Consider the following 27,080-nt stretch of genomic DNA (forward strand, 5'->3'; position numbering starts at 1 on the left):
TTACACAGCTGATGTACATGTTGTGATCACTGGCACCAGCTTCTGAAGAACGTCATCTGGACTGAGGAGTTCCGTCTGATCTTTCTCTGGAGTCTTTATGTACTTCTGCAGGTCAAATTCAGCCAGCTGCTCTTCTGACATCTTAAACGTAAATCTCACAGTCTCCCACTCTCCTGGGAAGAGCATGTCTACATACAGAGTTGCTGAACCCCTCTTCTCCTCCACTCTGCTCTGTTTGTGCTCCACTACAGCATGGTGATTCAGCTCATTCAGACAGTAGAACAGGTTGATCTTTCTGTCTGAGCTACTCTCATCTCTGATCTTCTGTCTGATATACTGCACTGTTGGCTCTGAGCTATCTGATTGGCTACTGCTCAGTGGCAGCGGGTGTCTTAAGAGAATCTGATTGGCCTCGAGTGAGAGGCCCAGAAGGAAGCGGAGGAAAAGATCCAGGTGTCCATTCTTACTCTGTAAGGCCAGTTCCACTGCAGTCTTGTGTAGGTCATGAAGTGTTGCAGCTCTGAACAGAGCAGAGAGCTGAGAAGTTTGCTGTTGGTCAGACATGTTTCTCTGTCTTTTGCTGAAACAGATGACCACATACAAAGCTGCAAGAAACTCCTGGATGCTCAGATGCACAAAGCTAAACACCTTCCCCTGGTACAGCCCAGACTCCTCTCTGAAGATCTGAGTACACACTCCTGAGTACACTGATGCTTCTGTGATGTCAATGCCACACTCTCTCATGTCTTCCTCATAGAAGATGAGATTGCCTTTCTCCAGTTGTTGGAAAGCAAGTTTCCCCAGTTTGAAAATCACCTCTTCATCTGTCTCTTTTCTCTCTGTGTACTTGACATTTTTCATGCTTGTCTGGATGATCAGGAATTGTGTGTACATTTGAGTCAGAGTCCTTGGCATTTGAACTTTGTCTGATTCTTTTGATGTTTTCTCTACAACAGTGGCTGAAATCCAGCAGAAGACTGGAATGTGGCACATGATGTAGAGGCTCCTGGATGACTTCAGGTGTGCAATGGTTCTGCCGGCCAGGTTCTCATCACTGATTCTCTTCCTGAAGTACTCATCTTTCTGTGGGTCATTGAATCCCCTTATTTCTGTCACCTGGTCCACACACTTACAAGGCATCTGATTGGCTGCTGCTGGTCGGGTAGTGATCCAGAGGAGAGCAGAGGGTAGATTCCCCTTGATGAGGTTTGTCAACAGCACATCCACTGAGACTGGTTCTGTCACATCACAACACATCGGGTTGGAGTGGAAATCCAGAGGAAGTCGACACTCATCCAGACCATCAAAGATGAACATGACTCTGTGTGCTGAACTGGTGAAGATTCTTGGATCTTTGATTTCAGGGAAGAAGTGCTGAATAAGATCCATCAGACTGAGTTTGCTCTTCTTCATCAGGTTCAGCTCCCGGAAAGGAAGAGGAAATATGAAGTGGATATCCAGATTAGCTGTTCCTTCAGCCCAGTCCAGAATGAACTTCTGCACAGAGACTGTTTTTCCAATGCCAGCCACTCCCTTAGTCAGCACTGTTCTGATGGGTTTGTCTTGTCCAGATAAGGGTTTAAAGATGTCACTGCATTTGATTGATCTGCCTTGTGCTGCTTTTCTCCATGATGCCCTCTCTATCTGTCTGACCTCATGTTCATCATTGACCTCTCCTCCTCCCCCCTCTGTGATGTAAAGCTCTGTGTAGATCTCCTGGAGGAGTTTGATGTCTCCCTGCTGTGGGATTCCCTCAATCAGGCACTGAAACTTCTTCTGCAGGTGGGATTTGTGCATTTGATGATATCTGTGTGAAAACCAAAACACACGATTAAAGAATAAATAATTCATCATTCAATAATTTAAAAACACACATGCATACACACATAATTCAATGAGCCAGCAGATTATGTGGGTAGATCCCACACACACACACACACCGCACAATTAATTATCAGTGTTTCAGCCCAGGAGACCATTTAATAAACAGAGGAGTTTTACATGGAATACTTGTATACACTATTTCCCCTCACTGCTCTTCCCTCATGTCATTACTGCTGAAGTGACTTGTTTCATATTTCCCCTGAATGTTCTCATGTGATTACTGCTGAAGTGACTTGTTTCATATTTCCCCTGAATGTTCTCATGTGATTACTGCTGAAGTGACTTGCTTCATATTCCCCCTGAATGTCCTCATGTGATTACTGTTGAAGTGACTTGCTTCATATTTCCCCTGAATGTCCTCATGTGATTACTGTTGAAGTGACTTGCTTCATATTTCCCCTGAATTTTCTTCCCTCATTTGATTACTGTTGAAGAGACTTGCTTCATTATTACCTTGCAGTCATTCTCTCTCTCACTTTCACCAAATTGTACCTTCTAATACTGGAGGGCTGATGGATTTCCAAACACACGGACACACACACACACATACATGTACAAGCGCACACACACACACCATGAAGAGTATAGTCATGACCTTACACTCCAATAGATGAGTCGCCTCCTTTAGAGTTGATTGGCAAATCTTTGGACCAATCATCGCTGGGTGTAGGCAAGTGGGACCTCCTCTTCTCTTTGGGGCTGCAGCAAAACACACGCATGCACACACACACACACACACACACACACACACACACACACACACACACACACACACACACACACACACACCAAAATGAGATAAGAGGGATGTTGAACCTAAAGCCAGAAAAGGTCACATGGTTCATGGACGCCATGTTTCATACCAACATCCATCAGATGAATAGTACAATATCTACATTAACAGTGTAGCACAGTGAATAGTGGGCAAAATATCTAAATTATCAAAGAATTAGGGCTGTCAAGTGACTAAAAGCATAATCTAATTAATTACATACTCTGATTAAAAAAAATATCTAATTAATTAAATATTCTGTGATTAATTAATAAAAATTAACCGTATGCATCCATTTTTGCTATGCATACACATATCTTAAACACAATTTAGGCAGAATCCAATCCAACATTATAGACTTTAAAGTTCAATGGCTCTCTTTTCCGTTTGGCTCAGGCATCAGAGTAGTGCCTGGTGTCAGATTTTTAGCATGATAAATGTAAATGACTGAAGTTTCCACTCACTCTCAATGGCATGTACAGAGTAAGCTACCCTAACACCATTACGTAATGTGTGGTACTCCCCCCATGATTTATCCTTTTTTGGCCATTTGAACATGCTGTAGATTTTTATTCACATAATTACTATGTTGTTGCCTTTTCTATCCAGTAGGTGGCAGTCCAGGATAAGAAATAGAGCACCCCACACTCTCCATGTCGCACCACATGCCCTATTTGGCAGAAATCTCTTTCACTGATCTATCTCTCTCTTTCTCTCTCTTTCTTCCTCCCTCCCTCCCGCTCAGTCACTACATGGAGTACTGGAGGTTGTGTGGATCAGAGAGCATGCAGGTAGGTGTGTGTGTGTGTGTGTGTGTGTGTGTGTGTGTGTGTGTGTGTGTGTGTGTGTGTGTGTGTGTGTGATGTGTGATGTGTGTGTGTGTGTGTGTGTGTGTCTGTGTGTGTGTGTGTGTGTGTGTGTGTGTGTGTTGCATGGCCCGAGCCTGATTTGGGCAACAAAGCCAAACGTCGAAAATATGAAAATACATCAATTTGGGATTTAACTGTCCATCCATGAGATGCTCTGACTGAACTGACAGCTGACCGGGAGCTGCAGCATAAGATTGTGCGCATATCCATCGGAAGCTTCTGGCTATCAGTGGAGAACGAGTATCCCAGCCTAAGTATCCAAGCGGAAAAAACTCTGATGAAGCTCACACCCTTCTCATCCACCTACATGTGTGAATCTGGATTTTCTGCCTTGACGTACATAAAGAACAAGTATCGTTCAAGGCTTGCAGTGGAAGATGATCTCCACCTATTCCTCTCCACTCAGCAGCCCCGTGTAAGTCGCCTGTGCACAACGAGGGCGCAGCACCATCCTTCACACTAAGGTGAGAATAATATTCCTTCGGGGATATGGACGTACAATAAGCTTTCTATTGGTGAAATAAATAGCCTACTAATTGTCCAACAGGGCAGTTGTCTTGCCAGATCTACAGTAGCCTACAGACCTACAGCAGCTTACAGCCTTTGATGCGTTATGACAGTGTTTAGAGCTCAAAGGCCTCATTTTAGGCCTTGTTGATTTGTTTTAAAATGATATGATTGCACCGAAATTGTTTTTATTGTACTTGAAAAGAAAGTTTAAATATCCAAATTGTTAACCTATCCAAATTGCTAACCTAGAGTTAGTGTTTGCATGAATGAAAGTTGATGATGCAGTTTAAGGTGATGCCATACAGAACCCTGTGAGACCAGCAGCAGAAAAAAAACACTATTTAACACCATGTCCTAACTGCATGCAACACAACTGAGCATTAGTGACAAAATCAGTTTGATTACTTTGTTTTCAATTATAAAAACATTCCTTGCCCATTGGAACACCCATCCAAGACCATTTGGCTTGTCAACTGATGCATCAGTGGGTGGACTTGGTGCTGTCTTGAGTCAGACACAGAGTTAGAAAAGGCCAAGAGACTTTTTACTTTGTGGCTTTTACGAGCAGAACCCAAACACTCGACTAGCAAGGGTGGCAGCATTTAATCATTTAACTGACTAATCATGCACATCAAGAAAACTCCATACATCACTACATATATGGCTGATCTCCCTACGTGTGTGTGTGTGTGTGTGTGTGTGTGTTTGTGTTTGAACATATGGTATGTCTAAACTCACTTTAGTCCTGATGGGACCGGTCCACTGCTGAATACAGGAGGATCAGGCATGGACTTCTCACTCTTCATGGACACACCACTGGGTGCTGGAGATGGAGGTCTGTATGTCTGTGGTCCACTGCTGAATACAGGAGGATCAGGCATGGACTTATTACTTTTCAAGGACACACCACTGGGCACTGGAGATGGAGGTCTGTATGTCTCTGGTCTGCAAACACAAAGACATACAACACATCAAAATGAACATTAACAACTGAATATGTTCAATGTTAATGTTAAACACCCCTTCATACACACACACACACACACAAACACACACAACTATTATACAACAGATACAGATCTACATGTGTTGTGTGTGTGTGAACCCATGTCAGAGGCTTTTTGAAAGTGGGTGGAACACTTGATGGGGGGGTCTGGGGGTCCCCCCGAAAAAGAAAAAAAACTTTATGAACTAGATGCAATGTCCTGAATTCTGGTACATTTTAACAGGTTGTTAGATAGGCTAGTCTACTTCTATCTAACAAAGTAAAACTATTGATTCAATGACTAATTCGGAACCAACTTTAATAACCTCATGATATAACCTTGCATGCAGTTGCAATATCTGTTAAATTAATTTCTTTAGTATTTTGAATGCAGGCCCGAAGTGGCTAATCGGGAGGATTCCCAGTGGGCCGATTTTGTGCAGGTGTGACCTGTAATGAGTGGGCGTGTGTGTGTGTGCGTGTGTGTGTGTGTGCGTGTGCATGTGTGTGTGTTTATGCATTCTGTACCCACCCTGCACTGGTCCGTGTTGATGCTTTGTTCATGCTAACAGTATCATCGTCAGTCTCCATGGTTACACAGCTGTGTAGTGCAGACTCTGGTCTCCTGTGACCTGCAGCCCCCTCGGCCTCTTCACTCATCTCAGAGTGTGTGTCTCACTAGGTGGAAACAGTCACAACACAAATATGAATTCAAATGAATAAGACGAATATACATCTCAGAGTGTGTGTCTCACTATGTGGAAACAGTCAGAACACAAATATGAATTCATATGAATAAGACGAATATGCCAACGATGGTTTAAACGAGACTAGACATTTTTTAGACTCCCCTCCACACAGGAATCAAAGACTCCACACAGGAATCAAAGACTCCACACAGGAATCAAAGACTCCACACAGGAATCAAAGACTCCACACAGGCGGGAAAAGTGCCAAGGGAGGCAGAGGAAAATACCACCTGCAGGAGTCAGCCAGTGGCCAAACGGACCCCCAGACAGGACCGGACTCGTAATAAACAGGCATCAGGTATCATGCACTCCTCGCCCACAAGAACAAATTTCTTTGCTGTCTAGACGCTTATGTTAGACACTTAGGCTTCTGAACACCGAAATACTCGTTTAAGCGTAATTTGTCTAAATATAGAGTACTGCCCTACGCTGAATCACCAACAATGAGGATCTAATCATTAAGAGAGCTGACAAAGGTGGGTCTGTGGTCATTTGGGGTAGAGACCAATACATACAGGAAGCCGAATATCAACTCTATAATGCCGAATATCACACGTATTGGCTCCACAAACCTAAGGGTAACTTCCCGTGTGGACATTGCTGTCATTGTGAAAACATCCACAAGACGGACACCTTTGTGGATGTGTTTTCTCAGAGAATTTTGAAAATTTGGTCTCTGCATTTATCCCAGTCCATGAATTAGCACACAGTGAACACACAGTGAGGTGAAGTACACACTAATCCCGGCGCAGTGAGCTGCCTGCTACAACAGCGGCGCTCGGGGAGCAGTGAGGGGTTAGCTGCCTTGCTCAATAGTTAGGGAAAGTTAGACTTTTTTTCCGCCAATCTGCAAAAAAATTTCTTACCAATAGCTTTTTTTACTATGTGTTCCTATAGGTGTCTAGTAACACCGCCCAATTTATCCACGGCCAAATCCTCGGGGAAACACCTGGAGAGCCCATCAAGTTTGGGGTGCCCAGAGGGACTGGGCGAAAATAATGAAAACATTTTGTTGACCAATATTAGCTTTTGAGATGTCTAACTAGGGGTTTTTAGGGGTGCTGAATCTATCCCAGCCATTTGTTTTGAGTAAAAATTACTCCAAGTCCATAAAAAAATCCATAACAAGTGGTTTTATTGAACAATTACAAAACAAAACTTTCTTAATCAGTTTAAAATTTAACAAACCTCATCCCACAACTCCCCTGCACTTCCTCACTCCTGTTATCTTCTGGCTGGTTGATGTTCTGGCAAGAGTTACCATGACAGTTCCAACAAGCAGAAATACACTTGACTCCTTGCTTTTTACAGCAGCACCTGAGAGTGTCACAGATGCCTGCACAGTTGCAGCTGACAAACTTCAGAAGGTAGTCTGGTGCAATGGGATCTGGTGTGTGAGAGAGCTGCATAATCATGTTCTCCTTGTTTCTATCCACGCTCAAGGACATCTAGTGATGGATTTTGTAGCAGTAGCCAATCTCTGGTCTGGAGATATGCCCGCAGAGAGTGCTACAATGTATGCTGCACCTCCTGTAGTCGGAGGTAGTTTCTAAGGCTTGACACTAGTTATGTTGTCCTCATGAGTTTTACATGTTGCTCACTGTCCACCCTCAACGTTGGACACTCTTTTCTCTCTCTATCTCTCTCTCTCTCACACACACACACACACATTTATGCACATTGACTCTCTCCCAAACACATTCACAACCACACACCCACACATACTATGCACATTGACTCTCTCACAAACACATTCACAACCACCCACACCCACACAAACACATATGCACACACTTACAAGTTGTGCGAAAATTGTAGGCTACCCGTAGTTTTGTTTTATGTTGACAGAACCGCACTACAGTAGCCTACGTGGTGCAGTAGGCCTACTGTAAATGAACTCTTGGTAGCGCGTGCAACTAACGTCTATAAAAACAATATATTTATGGAATAAAACTAGACCTCTGTTTGCTGTTTGCGGTTAAACTGCAATAATGTGAACACCAGCCAGCGGAGGGCACTTATACAGCCTAGGCCAGGGGTTCCCAAACTTTTCAACCCGCGACCCCCAAAAAAACCGTGCCAGAGACTGGCGACCCCCACTATCCCTGGATGTGACTCAAAAAATAAAATAAAATGTGCGCACCGGCCATACGCACTAGGCTTATCCAAACACGGGCTTAACGACAACACAAAAGAACAGAGCAGCCTGTTATGATTTTACATATAGAACTTTACTATATGATAAGCAGAATATCGTCAAAAAATAATATCCATGAGTGCACATTATTGCTGTCATGTGCAAACTTAACTTTGAAACATTACTTTAATTCCCATTTTAAAGCAACACCAAAGCACTTTTCCTGTCGCACGCACGCTTGTTTATCCAGCACTGGCTTTGGAAATAACGATGTCTACAGACAAGGTAGAGTACGTTGCATGATTTTATGAAAGTAATGTATTGCGACATCAGAAGCAAGTCAAATTTGTAGTTTTTTATGTCTCATTCCATCGAACTACAGATCCGCTACCCGATCTGGTAAACTTGCATAGTGCGGTTATAGCTGATAGAGGGTCCCGAAGAGAATGCAGAAGTGCCGTTCACCCTGTTACGAGTTGATGATTTTGGAAACAATATTTTAATGTACAAAAAATTCTTTGGTGTTGCTTTAACAGAAGAATATCTCAGTCAGGGTAATATCCACAAACTGTTGTAAACATATGTAGGCTACATTGTTGCTGCGCAAATTTACATTTTGGCAACTACGTTTCAGCGTTAATCTCATCTAATGAGATGGATGCGTGCTATGTGCGGAACACAGTCCATTCTTGGTTTAATTGTGGAGACGGCCACACGGAGATCATCCTCCACATTTAGACGCGATCTGTATTTGTTTTTAATATATGTCAGTGCAAAGAACGGCGTCAGTACGTCCATCGCGGCCTTGGATAGCTGTGGATATTCCCTCTGGACTGAAATCCAGAACTCAGCAAGCGTCTTGGAATTAAAATCTGTCTTTAAAGTGCGGTCACATGACAGCTCATCCAGTGCGTCCTCCATGCCGGCTGACATGACTTGCGATGGTTACAGTGAATGGTGATCTTATACAGTCATAATTTTTCAGAATTTTATTTTTTCCAAATTTATTTGATTTATGGAAATCATTTCGCGACCCACCCCTGGCCGTCCCGCGACCCCCCGGGGAACTTTGGGAACCCCTGGCCTAGGCTACCATGCACTCGAACTAGCGGCTGCTTGGACAAATCCACTTGAGGGGTGGGACAGGGGGGCGCGATCGGAACACACACTAAACCTGTCATGAAGAGGCCAAAATGATTGACCTGTCACCCCCCAAGCCAAATGGATGCAACTGCATTTATAGGCTAGACCTAGGCCTACATGGCGGGCAGCAAATAGACGAAATAACTTTAAAAAAAAAAAAAAAATCCCGCAGGTCACCGGCCCACATGTGGACCGGCCCACCGGGCATTTACCCGGTTGTACAGATTACCAGTCCGAGCCTGCCTTTATTATTGATATAATCTTAATAATGACCTTGTAAGCCTTGATCTCTACATACTAATTAGTAGTAAGTACCAAAATAGAATATGCATAACCTACTTGTATACTGTCTGAATAAATCCCAAATAGTAGGAGAACAGTTGTAGAGTAAGCAAGTGTATGGCTCAACCTCATTGCTGCATTTCACTGCCCAGGTTGCTGTGTGAAATAGCACTTAATAACTGGGAGATTGGCTCCCATTCTAAAGTGGAAACTGGTTCCTTGGTAGCAAGCACATTATCATCAGTAATACCTCTGCAGAATGTACATGTACATATACAATGTATGTATATATATAACCCAACATGAGTAAAAACAACCCCACAAATTGACCCTACAGTGTCGACCCAGCACTTGGGTTGAATTTGTGGGGTTGTTTTTACTCATGTTGGGTTATTTCTGTAAGGGACTGTTCGTTATTTATAAACGGGGCCACCGGAGGGAATTTGAGTGCTTCAATCAAAAGTTGCATGACCCTCCCCTGCCTGCAAAATTTTTTTCAACGACCCTCCAACAGTCTTTTAAAAAAAGACATGACCCTCCCCGGCCAATTGTCGATAGCCTACCTTCCGCCCACGCTTTTCAGCGCTATAAACACATCGACTTTAGCTACAGTTCTAAACTCACCCTCCACTTTCTGACATCACACTTCACCAAGATGGTGGCCATTTCAGTAGATTTACTCACTAACATTGTTGTAGAAACACAATAGGCATGGAAACTAAATGCACACTTCCTGCAACTGCATTAGCCTACTTGAAATAAGTTACTCCTCTAGTAAGTTGTTGTGAAGGACTAGAGACTGTTCACATGACCAGGTAGCCTCCTGCTCAAGGGGGCAGGCGAATTCCCGGAAGTAGAAGCATCGATGTAGCGGTGGTTATCAACTCTCTGCTAACCGCATAGAACACCCATTCATTTAGGATTTTTTTGAACTCCCATAACTTCATATAACATATATCATGTGCCGATATTTTAGCTTCTGTGTTATCTACATAAACAATAAAGGCAAAACAAGACTCGACTACCTCGTACGTAACGTTAGGTTCCCGTAAGAAGAATGTTTAGCATGTCCAGTTGAAGGGAAGCTAACGCACTGAAGGGAGATAACCGTATTGTTTGGATAAGAAGCGTAGTCCAGCCAGCACGGAAACTCGTGAACAAAGCTATGTAGCCTACAATAGCATTGTAGCCTATGTTAAGGTAAAGCATAGAGGCAAGTAAACCTAATGAAAAACAGTAGTTTTACCGTTAGGTAGTCGAACGATAATCATTTCAGAGGTTTACGATGGATTGACCGTAGGTCAGAAAAGTGGAAAGAAGATTAGCTTCTAGCCTCAAGGCTATAACTTTTTTGTTTTGTTTTACCATGACTGTTTTTGAAGATGATCATGTGAGGTAGTTTCAACATTAACACGACTTGATATCACTTGTGAGGATGATATTAATAATAATACATAAATAAATGTTTAACTTGATGACTTTGAAGGCGAAGGAAGTGTGAGAAGAATTTCTGTGTATCTATCATATGAGTTACAAGATTCAGTTCGATGGCTAACGTCACAAAGTTAAGTGCGAGTCTGCGCAGTACTGGGGGGACCAACTGAAAAATGATTCAGTGCCCTCCCATTGAGAACGACGGAGTCTGTTCGTCCATTTCTTTTACTGTCTATGCTCCTGCTGGCCATCGATGCGTCCTGTGCGTGCAACCCTTGTGGCTACACTTAAGCAGTTAATTGGAGTGCGAGTCAGAGGGTTGCATGCACAGACCAGTGGATGGGGAGGCAGAGATTTGAAAGGAACCCCTTCTGTTTTGTGGACTGTTTGTGCCGTTTGTGTGTTCAGAAACCGTAAGTGTTGGCATTTCTTGTAGGACTTGTTTAATGTTCGTTTGTAGAATGTCATTGTTAATAACCGCATATTTGCCGACGTTTGCGTTTATAGCGTGCACCACGTGTACCGCGCTACCACGGTTAAGTTAACTTATAATTAGTAACTTTTCCTGCCGTGTGAGACGGAGATTGTTTCTAATTTGATAATTTGGTGTCTATAACGGTGTAATATATCAGTGTAATAACGTGTATGTCTAGATTTAAGTGGATATTTGGTAATTTCATGTAGTAGTGTCTGTTAAGCTTCTCCATGTGTGTCAGTGTATGATTAGCCATGCTTAGCTATTAATATTGTAGCGATCTCACCCTCAGACAAGATTCACCTTTGGCCAGGACGGCCATTTATTGGAACAGGAAGACTCAGACGCACACAGACAACTACATAGGGCAACACAGGGGTAGTCTCAGCCGCACATGCTACACACAATAAGGGTTTACCACACACATCAACACGAGGATAAGCACATGAGGTACAACCAAAGAGACTAACACGCTAACAAATACACAACATGCTAAACGTAACTACAACTATTATAATCGACATTACACATTCTAGCATTCACTCGCACTGCATTCTGGGAGACACTCATTCAACGATAAACATGTACATCCACCGACGCTACATAACCCCCTCCCGAGCCATTGTCGTCCCCGGCAATGACAGCTCAGCTCACCGCTCGCGGCTGCGTCGGTGTCAGTCCCAGTGCTTAGTCCAAGTGACCGGAAAGCCTCCGGCTGCACGATAACCCCTCCCGACTGAAAGGGCTCTCGGCTGCCTCTGTCACGTCAGTTCTCCCCCGAACAAGCACCAGAACCGGCCAGACGTGGGTCGTGGTGTCGCTTGGGCCCTCGGTTTCCCGCCGTGCAGCTGCGCTACCTCAAACAGCAGCAAACAGTCCCACTGCAAGCCGAACCCCCGGATACGCTGGAACCCCTGGACGTTCGGTAGCCCCTTCTGGCTACTGTGACAGCTCGTGGCCGTTGCCACCTGTCCACAGTGTGCCGATCTCCAGGCGGTCAGCTGTCCACGAGGTCCCTCCTCGCGCTGCCCTCTTGTAGAACTTTTGTCGGCTGTCTCTCGAGCACAACGATGCTCCACTGTGGCGGGAAATGGAGACCCCGACCCTCTCAGCAGGCTCGGGACACACAGAAACTCACACACAAAACGTGAAAAACATTGCGCAGACTTGTGTCGAACGTGCGCACTTCAAACTTCAAACAGTCCACAACACGATAGCTCCCAAGGCTCTACAGGTCGACGTTACCCTCTTGGTCACTAGCTGGAGCACCGCAAGCTCCCGAACTAGCAGGTATGACTCCATCACACTCTCGACCGGCAGCTGACGCTCTGGAAGTTCTTCCGTAGCTGGCGGTGTAAACCCGGCCGCTGTGGTCGTGTTCCAAGGTCGTCAGAGAGTTCGCGCTCTCTATGGATGAGATCCTCGGATGACGGCAGCATCGACATCGGCGTCGAGCAGGGAACTCCTCAGCCGGGGCCGCTTCCTCCAGCGTTGGCAGCTCTCGTCGGCTGTGCAGGGCTGGTCCCGCTGGTCGCCTGCACAGGTCCCGCGCCGGGCCGACAGGTCCTCCATCCTCCGAAGTGGCGAGCTCGGCGAGCTGGCTAGTCCTTAAAAGGACCATTGGAACATCTGCTGAGGTCCGCCGCCATCTTGCTGGTCTGGTCTGGTCTTCGGCCTTCTTCTCCGTCTTGATCTGGCGTAGATCTTCGCGCCCCGGGAGGGGCCCATCCCACTTCTGACACCAATGTAGCGATCTCACCCTCAGACAAGATTCACCTTTGGCCAGGACGGCCATTTATTGGAACAGGAAGACTCAGACGCACACAGACAACTACATAGGGCAACACAGGGGTAGTCTCAGCCGCACATGCTACACACAATAAGGGTTTACCACACACATCAACACGAGGATAAGCACATGAGGTACAACCAAAGAGACTAACACGCTAACAAATACACAACATGCTAAACGTAACTACAACTATTATAATCGACATTACACATTCTAGCATTCACTCGCACTGCATTCTGGGAGGCACTCATTCAACGATAAACATGTACATCCACCGACGCTACAATATTGTAGTCACCATGCATACGCTTCTAAGATACACTGTTGCATTTGTTTTACTTGTAACCATAACCACAACTTTAATGTCAGAACTACTGTCATCTACAATCCCAAGCACAATTGTGAAGTTTCAATAAATACTCTGGACCTGTACATCATGTCTGCATTTTAATCAGATGCCCCACGGTGGCTCCTACAGATAAACTTACTATGATCAATCAAAACGTAAGTATTCACATGAAATAAAACAATAAAACATTGAGACCATTCAACAAAGCACACTGGGTAATAACAAATTCAACACATGAACTTGTTGCTATGGACTCTAGGCTTCCTCAGTCATTGTAAAGCTGCCGAAGCTGAACATTATCCAAAACTCATTTTCTCAGACGAGCGTCAACTTGCTACACTCCTTCCTTCTCAAATGACTTGAAAAGGCTGTTTGCACAATTTCACAAATAATCACAGGGACCGAAAAATACCTAACATGCCAACTTTTTCCGGGTTTAGGCCTATCATTTTAACTTTTCCACGCTGTTTTGCCGTTTTAATATTTTCCCGTAGAATATCCCATATTACTCTCATAACATTAGTCCTGCATTCTGGCCTGTCTCTGTGTTGTCCTGTTGTTACCCCTTGCCCTTCCAGTGAAACAGATGTATTCAGATCATCGTTTTGCTTGCTTGAATGCGAACTCAGAGTGATGTTAAACTAGGCCTATTTAAGTTAACGACGTGGTTGTCGTGAGAGCACGATTCATTGGCGCTTGCAGTGTTCGGCCGTAGGCTAGGCTATGTCTACGTGCCCACCTGCCAGGCTAAGAGCCAAAGAAATCCCCCTGTATATTCACTCCAAGTTGGCCTACCATAACTTACCAACTCTACACTGTAGACCATATGGCTATTTATATGACCAATGTATTTGTTCAACTTTATGAAGCAGAATTACGCACTTCTACTTGGAATGTAGCCTAACACATTTTTGTTGGCAGGAGAGAGAATGACAGCGATTAACAAATTGCACTTGTTTCTGGTTACCAATAAATAGGGCCTACTATATATTTTTTTGCAAACAACAAAAACAGAAAGGATGGAGACAGCAAAGCTAGAGATGGGCAGGAACAAGGTCAATTGGTAGAAATGCTTGTCAAAACGTTAGGAGCTGGATATGTGGATGAATGAAGCACAAGTAGGCTATGCTTTATAAGCATGCACACTGTTTAAACTACAAGTAAACCAAAGTTAAATTTAGCTTTTTTAGGGCTGGATAAAGTTGACCAAATGGATATAGGCTGTTAGGTGTGAATAAAGTAGGCTACTTTGTTGCTCCAACCCTTCCAACGTTAATGGAGACGAATGTTAACATTTTCCGTATTTTGCGTGAGAAACCCGGGAAATCTCCCTTATTTTCATTTTTCAATGTTGACAGAGCTATGGAACGAAAGAGAATGTAATATGGCGACAGAAATCAACAATCAAACAAGCCAAGTATAAGTATAAGTATATACTTTTTTGAAATTTGGTCTCTGCATTTAACCCAATCGGTGAATTAGTGAAACACACTCAGCACACAGTGTACACACAGTGAGGTGAAGCACACACTAATCCCGGCGCAGTGAGCTGCCTGCTACAACGGCGGCGCTCGGGGAGCAGTGAGGGGTTAGGTGCCTTGCTCAAGGGCCATGGCTACCCCACAAATCATTATCTTGATCCATCATGTTTGAATAGAATGACCCATAGTTAGTTTAGTAAAGTAACCCGAAATAGGTGAAGAAGAGCAGAAAGATGAATAATGCGCCTACTGTACACTTGGAGTTTATGAGATGGAAAACAAAAGGGAACGAAGTTTAAGATTTGAATTTAAATTGTAGCCTGAACTCTTGCGTGTTTTATAGGGGAAATCCAGTGTGAAATGGATTTTGGATATGCTTCGCATGATAACAAGTTTGAATGTTCGTTGTGGAGCAAAAAAACGCTAATCCAATGGATGCTAGACTACCCTGTTACACAGGGGCGTAGCAAGCGTGGGGGATGTGGGTGTTATAACGTACTCACTTTTCCTGGAACACGATTCTATCCCCCACACTTTTTGTCAGATTAAAACGAAAGTAAAATATGGAAATAAAGGCTCACGTAAAGAGTTGGAACCGTATGTCTAATAAGGGTGGGCTCTGATAACGCACACACAGAGACACAAATAGGTCTGTTGATTTGATTGAACGGTCATCAAGCCAATCACATCAAGTTAGCGTCAGTGAATAACCCGAGCCTCTCTGATCAAATTCAAAGTGTGCGTCTTTCAAGGCTGCTTGAGTCTGCATTGTAAAGTCTGCAGTGATCAGATTTGAGGTAGAATTGAAATGATAATTGTTACCACATTATTAGTAAACCAAATTCACTGTCTGTCTGACAGTTTTTGTCACAATGTAGAAATGCCCGAGTCAAAGTGAAAGCGGGGGTGCGCGCACCAAGGCCCTTGGCTACTGTTCTCATTATTCTCTGTCTATGATCTGCAGCTTTTCTCAAACTATGGGCCTCCTCAACAATTAGCTTACTGGTCCACGTAGCCGCAAAATTAAGTTATGCCTGGTGCTTCACGTCTGATAATTTGCAGCAAGATTGAATGGTATGGAACAGCGGACTGAAAGAAAGATAGGCTAAAAGTTTCCCCAATCAGAAATAGCCTTCTTATTAATTTGGTGTCATCAACTATATAGACATAGCCCATCAGCCAGGCCAGCACATACGTATCCAAGACGCTTGGAAAAGATCTGAACAGCTTACATCGCGTTCCATTTAGAACATCTTATTTGATCTTATTGAAACGTCGGCGGCATTTCACTGTCAATGAGTGTCGTTCTACATCTACTGGAGATCTCAATGTCTTAAATACGATCGCGTTCCATTTAGAACATCTTATTTTGATTTTACAAACAGCGGCGTCAAGACACATTTGAGTTCTAGATCTGAGAACTAGGATTTCCAGCATGTAGAACTCAAAGAACGCTTATGAGCGGTCATGCAATGTGTGCGTCCCTGCAGCAAGTGAAAGGTAACGTGGGCTACAACACTAGTTTAAACAACAACGTGGCTTCCTGTAACTATTATTGAAAACAGCATAGAAACTGCTAATCATAATCTTTAAACTGACATTAATTAAGCTGGCTATATGCAACACAATTTATTTATATTCCCTTTGCATATGTTTGGGTAGACTTAAAACGTTTTTGAATTTGAGCTTACAGTTCTGTCATTATTCTGTGTCCTTTACATTTATACATAGGTATATTAATAGTCCAGTGATACCTCGAAATTAGGCTGTTGTCTGTTAGGCAATTTATTGTAGCCTGGTAACCATATGCACAAAACATCATTTCTGAAATGATTTCTTCTGCAATGGTAAAAAGAAATCGCTCATTTTAAACCATTTACGAGGCTCAAAGTAGCCCGACACTTCTTTGATAGTATAATGAGGGGCCTACCATATAAAACGAGGCGTTGACAACTTTGTAAATAGTGTGTTGAGGGCTAACAGCCACTGTAGGAGTGTAAGTTGTGTTTGTGAAATGAATGAATGTGTGTGTTTCATATTGTGAATTGACTAACTAGAGGAGTGCGCATGCCTACCAGTAGCCTGTGTCAGGTCAACATGTTAGAAGAACAGTGCTATATAAGACAAGTTGTCTCACTAGTATTTGTGTGCATATGTGTATTGTGTATTAGAATTAGTGGCTCATTCATTGATCTCTCCCTCTCTTGCTGGACATGAGCTGCAGGCCAATTGGATGGCGGGCTATATCAAGTTGGTGGCGTCCCTTCACTTTTCCTGCTGTGCTGAATCTGAGTATTTGGTGTTGACATGTTTATGTGTGGTGTGTCTTTAGACCCTCTCCTCTGATACTCTGATGTTCCAGGGACACATAATTCCTTCATTCCATGGCATGCTTCCTTCCTATTAACTCTGTTATTATGACCGCCGCGCAGCGAAGCTTTTTTTTCTTTTTTTTTTTTTTTTTTCTTTCCTTTTTTTTATTTTTTTTTTTCGCATGTCCAAATTTCCGTCAAGGATTCCCGGGACACTGTAAGACCGGGGTAGACGAAACTTGGTGGGCATGTAACCCCATATGGATAGCATGGAACCATTGTTTTTCGTTTTGATCTGTAGCCCCCCCGCTGGACTGCACCCCCCGAAAGGAGGGTAGGGCAGACACAGTTTTCTGTGAATATCTCGAGAACCGTAAGGTTTAGGAGGACCATTTTTTTTTGTATGTTGATCTCAAGGGGCCATGTCAACCCATTCCATAACCACTCATTTCATGTATAGCGCCACCTAGTTAAACACAAAAAAGTAAAAATGAGGTGTTGTAATCGCAGGTATCTGTGACCTAACATAGTCAAAACTGCACGAAATTGGAAGTGTAGGATCATTATGACACCCTCTGTATGCACGCCAAGTTTCGTGGAATTCCGTTCATGGGGGGCCACACAATAAATTAATTCATGTTACTATACACCAACTGGCCTGTAGGTGGCCGGAGACAGTTTTCTGTGAATATTTCGAGAACCGTAGGGCCTAGGAGGTCCACCTTTTTTATGTATGTTGGTCTTAAGGGGGCATGTCAACCCATCCCATTACCACTTATTTCATGTATAGCGCCACCTAGTTAAAAATTAAAAAGCAAAAAATTAGGTGTTTCCATCACAATATCTCTGGCTGACAAGGTCAAAACTGCACGAAATTGAAAGTGTAGGATCACCTAGTGACACCCTCTGAATGCATGCCAAGTTTTGTGAACTTTCGTTCATGGGGGGCCTTACAATAAAATAATTTGTGTGTACATTTAGTGACATACACCAACAAGGATTCCCGGGACACTGAAAGACCGGGGTACACGAAACTTGGTGGGCATGTAACCCCACATGGATAGCATGGAATCATCATTTTTTGTTTTGATCTGTAGCCTCCCCGCTGTACTGGATCCCCCGAAAGGAAGGTAGGGCAGACACAGTTTTCTGTGAATATCTTGAGAACCGTAAGGCCTAGGATGACCAATTTTTTTCAGTATGTTTGCCTCCAGGGGTCATGTTAACCCATTCCATGTGCACACATGAGCATAAACAGATACACACGCACACACATACATTCACAGTAATCATACGTATGACACATACTCACACAGTAGACATACGTACGCATGCATGCACATCCACAAACTCACATACGCAGGCAAACACACAAGCACGCACACACACACACACACACCCATGCACATAAAGATAAACGTGTACACGCACACATGCACACAATTCAAGAATTTCTCAGAATTATGAACAGGCAAGATGGGGGTGGGGTTGTATAAAATGAATTTTACATGTGAAATCTATGAACTAATCATGTTTTGGTACTTGTTGTCTAGCAGATACCAGTGTGAATTGAGTGTGGATAATGCAATTTAGTGAGACAGTTAGAATCATATAGGCCTTTCAGCGTGATTTATTTTTGTGGAAAAAATGTGCTGGACTGGGCGGTGGTCATATTTTGTACCGCTCTGCGGTACATCTAGTTTATAATGATTTACAAGGAGTTTCACTACATTTGAACTATCTGTCTCTTAGAAACACAGTGGTTTATGCTCAATTAAATTACAGTCAGATATTTATGAATGTGGATATGATGAGTCTTACAAGCTGTTCATAACATACTCATAAGTCAAGGGCTTTCTGTGTTAACTCTGTCTCGGGCTAAAGTGGTTCTCTTGTCTGACCTAAAGGGCATTGGAAATATTTCCACAGCCTGACCTTTGTATAGCTTTTCAATTACATTATACAGATGGTTAATTCTTGCCAAATCTGTCAACTTTTTGAAACCAATAATGCCAAAGGTTTTTTCTGTCTGTAGTGCTTCAGCTAACTGCTGGATCAAATATGGCTCATGTCCAAGAGCTGTAAAAGCCTCTGAATCTATTACTGAATCAATAACACGCTGAAAATTAATTCATGTTTCAAACCCTCTATACACATAAAACATTGGACAATAAGTTGAGAGTCGTTTAATGAACATTAAGCACCAATTATTGAGTCACGAGAAAAACAACCACTTTGTGATTTTTGGTCAGGCTCCTGTCCTATCCTTTAACATTGACAAGTGCCACTGATCAGGGTCAGTAGTTCCAACCACCAAACTTTCCGCGCTTGTTTAGGATTGAGAGTTTGAACTACTGACCTACTATAGTGACCGTACAAAAAAATCTGGCTCTTGTGCCTTTAAAACTGTTACTGGATGAATTATCAATACATTTCTCCCAAAAATAGAAACCTGAAAGGGTCTTAGTTAAATATGTGCAGTGCCAAATGTGTAGTGTAATTTCTCACATGGCCAGAGCTGCTTATGTTTTGGTTGCACCCTGACCAGAAAATGTCCACCCAAAAGCTCCCAAACTAAAGCTTAGAAAAGTATGTTTATGTAAACATAGGACAAAGATTTTTGGTACACATCATCTTTAAGGTGTCTAGTATGGAGGGATGCAATTGAAATATATGAATTTTGTTCAGCATTCTCATAGCATGAGTGAACATGATGACGGTCACAATTGTGACCGTTGGGAAACAACATAGTCCGATTTTAGGGATTTTCGCACATTTCATTGTACAATCATCTAATTTCCACTAAATTCCATTCAAAGATGATATGGGGACATTGTCCAAGGTCTGTTCTTAACTTTTAAATTTGTATCACATGGTATTTCTCAACATGGCCTCTGAAATTTTCTATTATATTCTAAGTGTGCCAATTTTTACATAGAAAATCCATTATACCACACTATTATACGTAATTATTGTAATAGCTGATTTTCTATGCTGTTTTTTTTATTTGAATTTTACTTTCAGTCACATCCTGCACATATCAGATCTAACTGACTGCCCAGATTTTACAATCACACCTCAAAAACAGTAAATCATTATACTTATAGCTATTATATTACATAATGTCACATATAAACAAGGTGGTGGGGGGTATAATCAACTTGCCAGTCAGCCTGTTGAAGGCATATTGGCTAAATTTATGCAGAGACTTGCAGTAGATATGAACAACCTTACCAGAAAAAATATTCCCTACCCCTTTTCCCAACAATACCCCCTCCACTTATGTACAGTAAAGGGCCTCTGCCACAGGGACCAGTCAGACAAACCAGAAGCAAAGCTTCATGTGATCAAAAAGTGTCTCAAGAATCTGATCTCACACTATTGTATATGTCAAAATTACAGAATGTTTCCTATTATGCATTTAGAACCTTACTTAATTCAGTGGTAAAAATAATCAAATTTAGCAATATAGTGGATATCACACCCCTCTGACACTAGATTAGACCAATAACTGAGGTCAGAGCAGGCTCCTATGCTCCTCAGGTTTATATGTGATGGGATCATGGACAGGTGTCCTGTGTTCCCCAGGTCAAGCATTGTGTGTTTCCAGGGTCCTCCAGCTTTATAAAGCACATAATAGGAACCGAATGAGCATAGGTCCCAGGATACACACTGGGAATATAGGGCCTTATGAAGATGGCAAGTTACTTAGTTGCATGCTGTGATAAAAATATGTTTAACAGCACTCACCAAACACACCTCTCCACTTGTATGTTTGATGCCAGACAGGCTCATATGGTAATGCTGTTGTATGCATTTAGAACCTTACTTAATCCAGTGGTAAAATTAATCAAATTTAGCAATATAGTGGACATCACACCCCTCTGACACTAGATTAGGCCAATAACTGAGGTCAGAGCATGTTCCTATGCTCCTCAGGTTTATATGTGATGGGATCATGGACAGGTGTCCTGTGTTCCCCAGGTCAAGCATTGTATGTTTCCAGGGTCCTCCAGCTTTATAAAGCACATAATAGGTACCCGAATGAGCATAGGTTCCAGGATACATAGGACACTGGGAACATAGGGCCTTATGAATAAAAGGCCTTTGGAGCATAGGGACCAGGTAACATAGGTTTACTTCATTTAGTGACCTTAACAATACCACTGAGCAAAGGAGACCAATTGCTGGTCCAATGGAAAGGCAATTAATGGCATTGGAAGTATGGCAGTAGACTTGCAGGACAATCTGTTGTGTAATTAATTAATTAATTAAATAATGAATTATAAAATTAAATAATACAATAATAAACAAACAAACAGACAACTAACATCACTTTTTGTGACATTTGTGGTTGCTGTTGTATTGTACAGTAGGGTGGTGTTGTTTACACTATAGTCATAGTAGTGTGGTATAATGCCTTTTCTATGTAAAAATCGGCACACTTATAATATAATAGAGAATTGCAAAGGCTATGTTGAGTATTGTATTGTGATACAAAATTAAAAGTAAAGAACAGACCTGGGACAATGTCCCCTTATCATCTCTGACTGGAATTTATTGAAAATTAGATGATTGCACAATGAAATTTGTGAAAATCCCTAGAATCGGACTATGTTTTTTCCCAACGGTCACAATTGTGACCAAGCATAAAAGACTCCTTTTCACCCACTTTTTCAGGAAAATTTGAAAAAATAATAATTGATTACTTCAAAGGGATACTCAAGACACATGATTTTGATATATTCAAGTCTGGGGAAAATTTGGGATTAAATGGGTTTTAATGTTGCAGCCTATTCAAAGGTTCATAAGTGATAACGTATGTTACAGGGCCTGGCACAGATACAATAATTTGGGTTCATCAATGATGCAATGTCCCCTCACTGTGGATCAGTATGAGTTGGATCACTACTAAAGTCTGGAGGAATAAGCATGGAGCTGTTACTCTCCAAAGAGACACAGCTAATCATTTTAATTACATCACATGTTGCTAGGTAAATCATCAGCTACAAGGTTCTTAACAACTCTCTTCAAAGTTACTTTGTCACATAGGCCACATGCCATTCACGTAGGCTACATCTTTCAGGTTCACAGGAAAGCCACAGACACTTGCTTTAGCACAATGCTTTTCTCTGAGTCGAATAGACAATGTTGGAGATGCTGTCACATACTCTAGCCTACCAAATGCCCCAAAACATCACCAACTATACCATCAATATCACGATTATACAATAATAGTTGAAATTCTTACAATGCAGAAAAAATATTATGATATACAGCACCCTCCACATCTACTGGTACCCCTGGAAAAGGTTCATTTGTCACATAGGCCACATGTCATTTGTCACGTATAGGCCACATGTCATTTGTCAAGTAGGCTATATCTTTCAGGTCCACATAAACCACAGACATTTGCGGAAGCACATCGTTTTTGTCTTAGTAAAAATTGAAATATTTCAAGAAAGAAATATTTCAAGAGAGAGTAAGAAAGAGAGAGATATTGAGTGACTGTGCCTGTGTGTGGGCGTGTGCCTGTGCCTGTGTGTGGGCGTGTGCCTGTGCGTGTATGTGTGAGTGGGAGTGCATGAAAGGAAAGAACTGGTAAAAATCTAAACACCAAACATCAACAGCATGCCTGGTCTCCTACAGATAGACAGAAACTCATCAGCTTCCCCATCACTGACTAAGACCCCAAGCCACCATCACCCAACCCTGAACTAGACTCTTAATCTGGTTTATATTATGCCATTTGTACTGTAACCATATCATATCTGTTTCATTTAAAGTAGTTTTATGAGGAACTTTATTTCTTGCAGAACCTGCTTCAAACCAGCCAAACCACAGCAGCATAACTCACAATGTTATTCCTCTCCAGCTAAACCACCGCAGCATAACTCACAATGTCATTCCCCTCTGGCTACCACTCCCTCATGACGACCCAATAACAATGGCATTAGATAATCCACATGACCATCACAGTGGCACACCAGTCTCGCACACCAGAAATACTCAATAGCAATACGCTTACATCTACAGAATGACAACATACAACGACCTGAACTGGACACGAGTCAACATCAATTGCAGTGTTATAGGAAAACTGCATGTTTCCTTTTGAAGTAATGAATGCACCTGCAAGATACCTGTTTTAAAGCTTTTTACCCCAGAGTGTTAATGATCACAATACTATTCAGTGTTAATGATGAGTGTTAATAATGAGTGTTAATGATCACAATACTATTCAGATCATTAACATTTTGCTTAGAGCACCATTCACAACATAAAGACAGGCAGATAACACACAGAAACAGGAAAGGCCCACAACATTAAAACCAACTTTAACCTCTATGATTAATATCAACAGAAGAACCCCACATTATTGTACCCTCTCTGTAAATGATACCCTAGTGTTTCATGAGTTTGTTTTTCTGATATCCACTTCCTTGAAGCTCAGGTGCTCTCTTTTTGTAAACTGGCTTCAATCCCAGACATTAAATCAATATTCAGAGCGCCAAGAAAACCAGCTGATCTGGTTCTGTTGTTGATTTCATGCACCCTTTAGTTTCCTCACAGTGTTGCATGACAGACACACAAAGACAGAATCACAAAAAAACATAGAAAAGCAAAGATGGATCTTAGTTTCAGCTTCAGTCCTGATTCTCCAGGATGTCTGTATCACAGATGCAGCTCTTCTAGGTCTGTGTGTGCCTGTCTGTCATGCCAGTAACCATGACGCACTCATAAGGCCAATGCCCACTTCAGTGACATTCGGCCAGTGGGTGTTGGCCTATAGAGATCTGTCTAATGTGCGTTCTGATACACACACTTTTCATGACACACTCATAAGGCCACATTCGGCCAGTGGGTGTTGGCCTATAGAGATCTGTATAACGTGCGTTCTGATACACACACTTTTCATGACACACTCATAAGGCCACATTCGGCCAGTGGGTGTTGGCCTATAGAGATCTGTATACTGTGCGTTCTGATACACACACTTTTCATGACACACTCATAAGGCAACATTCGGCCAGTGGGTGTTGGCCTATAGAGATCTGTATAACGTGCGTTCTGATACACACACTTTTCATGACACACTCATAAGGCAACATTCGGCCAGTGGGTGTTGGCCTATAGAGATCTGTATAACGTGCGTTCTGATACACACACTTTTCATGACACACTCATAAGGCAACATTCGGCCAGTGGGTGTTGGCCTATAGAGATCTGTATAACGTGCGTTCTGATACACACACTTTTCATGACACACTCATAAGGCTGGCAGCGACGCTCGGCAAGTGGCCGTTGGCCAATAGCACCACTGCAGCATAACTCCCATGGTATTCCCCTTCAGCAACCACTCCCTCATGACATCCTCATACCACATACAGTACGTGAGATTATCAACATGATCCTCAGTGTGGCATGAGCCTATAGAACCACTGCAGCATAACTCCCTTCAGCAGCTACTTCCTCATACCACATACATGAGATTATCAACATAATCCTCAGTGTTGCATCAGCCTATACCTCAACAGAAATACTCAATCGCGATACACTTACATCTACACAGTGACAAAATACAACAGCCAGAACCTGACTAAATATATTAATCAACATAAATTACAGTATGTGTTATAAGACATTTCCTTTTTCAAATGACTTGTTTCATAGCTTTTCCCCGCAGTGTTTATGAATGATACGATATAATTCAGATTATTGCTTATTGCACCATTCACATTCACAGCACAAATACACACGAATAACACACATAAACGGGAAAGGCCAATGCCATCAAAACAGCCGTGAACCTCTATGATCAACAGTAAACACCCACATTATTGTAAGCACTACAACTTCTCTGTAAATGATGAATGAAATACGCTGGTAAAATAAACTTACGGTGCTTTATGAGTGTTTCATGAGTTTGTTTTTCTGATATCCATTTCCTTGAAGCTCGGGTGCTCTCTGTGTGCAACTGGTTAGACGGCTTCAGTCCCACGCTATTAAATCCATATGCAGAGAACCAAGAAAACCAGTTGATCTGGTTCTGTCTAACTGAAGCACAGACACATCACAGACTCCAACAGCCCCTGTGTCTAACTGAAATTGAACATTTGTCCCCCAGTAGACTGAGTTCGCTGTGTGTGTGTGTGGGGGGGGGGGGGGAGCTTTTGAGTGATCTGGTGCTTGTGCTTGTGTGATAGCACGTGTGTGTATGTCTTTTGGGGTGAACTGGTGCTTGTGTAACTTCGAGGGAGAAAGAGTGTTGGCAGCCAGCCAAGACGAACTGGTGTTTGTGTGATCGTGTGTGTGTGTGTGTGTGTGTGTGTGTGGATCTTTTGGGCCAGTGCTTGTGTGATCGGGTGTGTGTATGTGTGTGTGTGTGTGTGTGTGTGTGTCTGCCAGTTACTTGTTTCATAGATTTGCTCCAGAGTGTTTATGATGGATATCACAGTACAATTCAGGGGCCGTATTCACAAAGAATTTTAAAAGTAAGGCTAAAAGTAGCTCCTACATGTAACTAGCGAATTTAGGAGCAACTCCTAAAAATAATGGGTGTGTCACTCCTAACTTTAGGACTCCTATTTTTTTTCACTAAAAGTAATTCACGAAGCATTTTAGACCTGAAAGTAGCACCTAAGTCTGGGACAGCTTAAAAGAAGTCGAGAGGACTCCTAACTCACTAAGACCTATTCACAAACCACTTTTTGTCGCATTTCGCGTCGCGATGTTTATTCATCATCTTCCGTCCTTCGCACTACTTGTGTAGCGTACGCATTCTCAGACCTGTCACCTGTCACTCATCATCGTAAGGGAGGTGTTTGGAATCATTCCCGCATTACAATCATCAGCCAATCAAGGTGGTCGCTTCAGGCAAGCTCGTGCATGAGTAATGACGTCATCCATAGCAACGAAGACTCACTCTTAGTTTAGGAGTTGTCATTTTTCCAGGCCAATGCCATCACCACAACAACAACAACAACAACAACAACACACGTTTCACACGTTTCACAAGACACGTTTTTTTTCAAAACGCTGCACAGTGAAGAGGGAACCTCTCTAACCACCACCAACGATTCACATCAGCAGCAGAACTCCACATTGTTCAAAGCGCATGCAGCAACTACTCACTAATTGATACCAAATATCCTGGGAAAATAAACTTACGGTGCTTTATGAGTGTTTCAGGTGTTTGTTTTTCTGATATCCATTTTCCTTGAAACTCAAGTGCTCTCTGTGTGCAACTGATTTCATGGCTTATGTATTCAGAGAGCCAAGAAAACCAGTTCATCTTGTTTTGTGGTTGAGAAGAAATTAACCCTTTGGTTCCTCACTGGTGCATATTCACAGATAGAGAGAGAGAGAGAGAGAGGGAAAGAGAGAGAGAGGGAGGGAGAGGGAGAGAAAGACAGAGAGAGAGAGGGAGAGTAAGAGAAAGACAGAGAGAGAGAGGAGAGAGAGAGAGAGAGAAACCCACACACACATACACACAATGCAAAGGAAAAAGGAAAACCCACTGGTCACCTTTTATTTTTCTCAGGTAGTAGTATACTTCCAGAATTGGTGAAGTTGACTAAAAACAGGTATTAAAAATCATCTCACAATGAAAACAATGAGAACAAGTCTGAGAAAAGGGAATATCTCATAAATAAAATAAATATTTTTCATGAAACCCCAGAGGGCCACATACATTGATATCATTATCATGACCACACCCAGGAAGGAACATGTTCTTTCCACCCTTTCTATGTAGATTTGTTCAGTGTCATTTGACAGTGTGACAGTGACAGTGTCCTGACCACAGGGGATGCCATAAACACATCTACAGCTGTCTTCAAGACGAAGCATGTGTGGGATGAGGGTGGTACATCCATGAATCACAGGGTGCTGATGATGAAGCCT

The 27,080-nt window shown here is 42.5% G+C and overlaps 1 protein-coding gene across 1 annotated transcript; it reads right to left on the bottom strand.

The window, feature by feature from the left end:
* LOC143116655 (protein NLRC3-like) lies at nt 1–26,423 on the bottom strand. Its single transcript, XM_076277920.1, has 6 exons — nt 26,346–26,423; nt 25,077–25,177; nt 5,553–5,698; nt 4,774–4,980; nt 2,485–2,583; nt 1–1,807 (listed from the first exon to the last, which is right to left on the bottom strand). Exons 3-6 carry the CDS (start codon nt 5,678–5,680, stop codon nt 1–3), a joined length of 2,241 nt encoding a protein of 746 aa, XP_076134035.1. The 5' UTR covers nt 5,681–5,698; nt 25,077–25,177; nt 26,346–26,423.
* Between the last annotated feature and the right edge of the window lie 657 nt (nt 26,424–27,080).

The sequence above is a fragment of the Alosa pseudoharengus genome, unplaced genomic scaffold (genome assembly GCF_046254945.1).
Source record: "Alosa pseudoharengus isolate Yale_2024_CS ecotype anadromous, Long Island Sound unplaced genomic scaffold, YU_APseudo_1.1 YU_APseudo_1.1_scf_1, whole genome shotgun sequence".
NCBI classification, from domain to species: Eukaryota; Metazoa; Chordata; class Actinopteri; order Clupeiformes; family Clupeidae; genus Alosa; species Alosa pseudoharengus.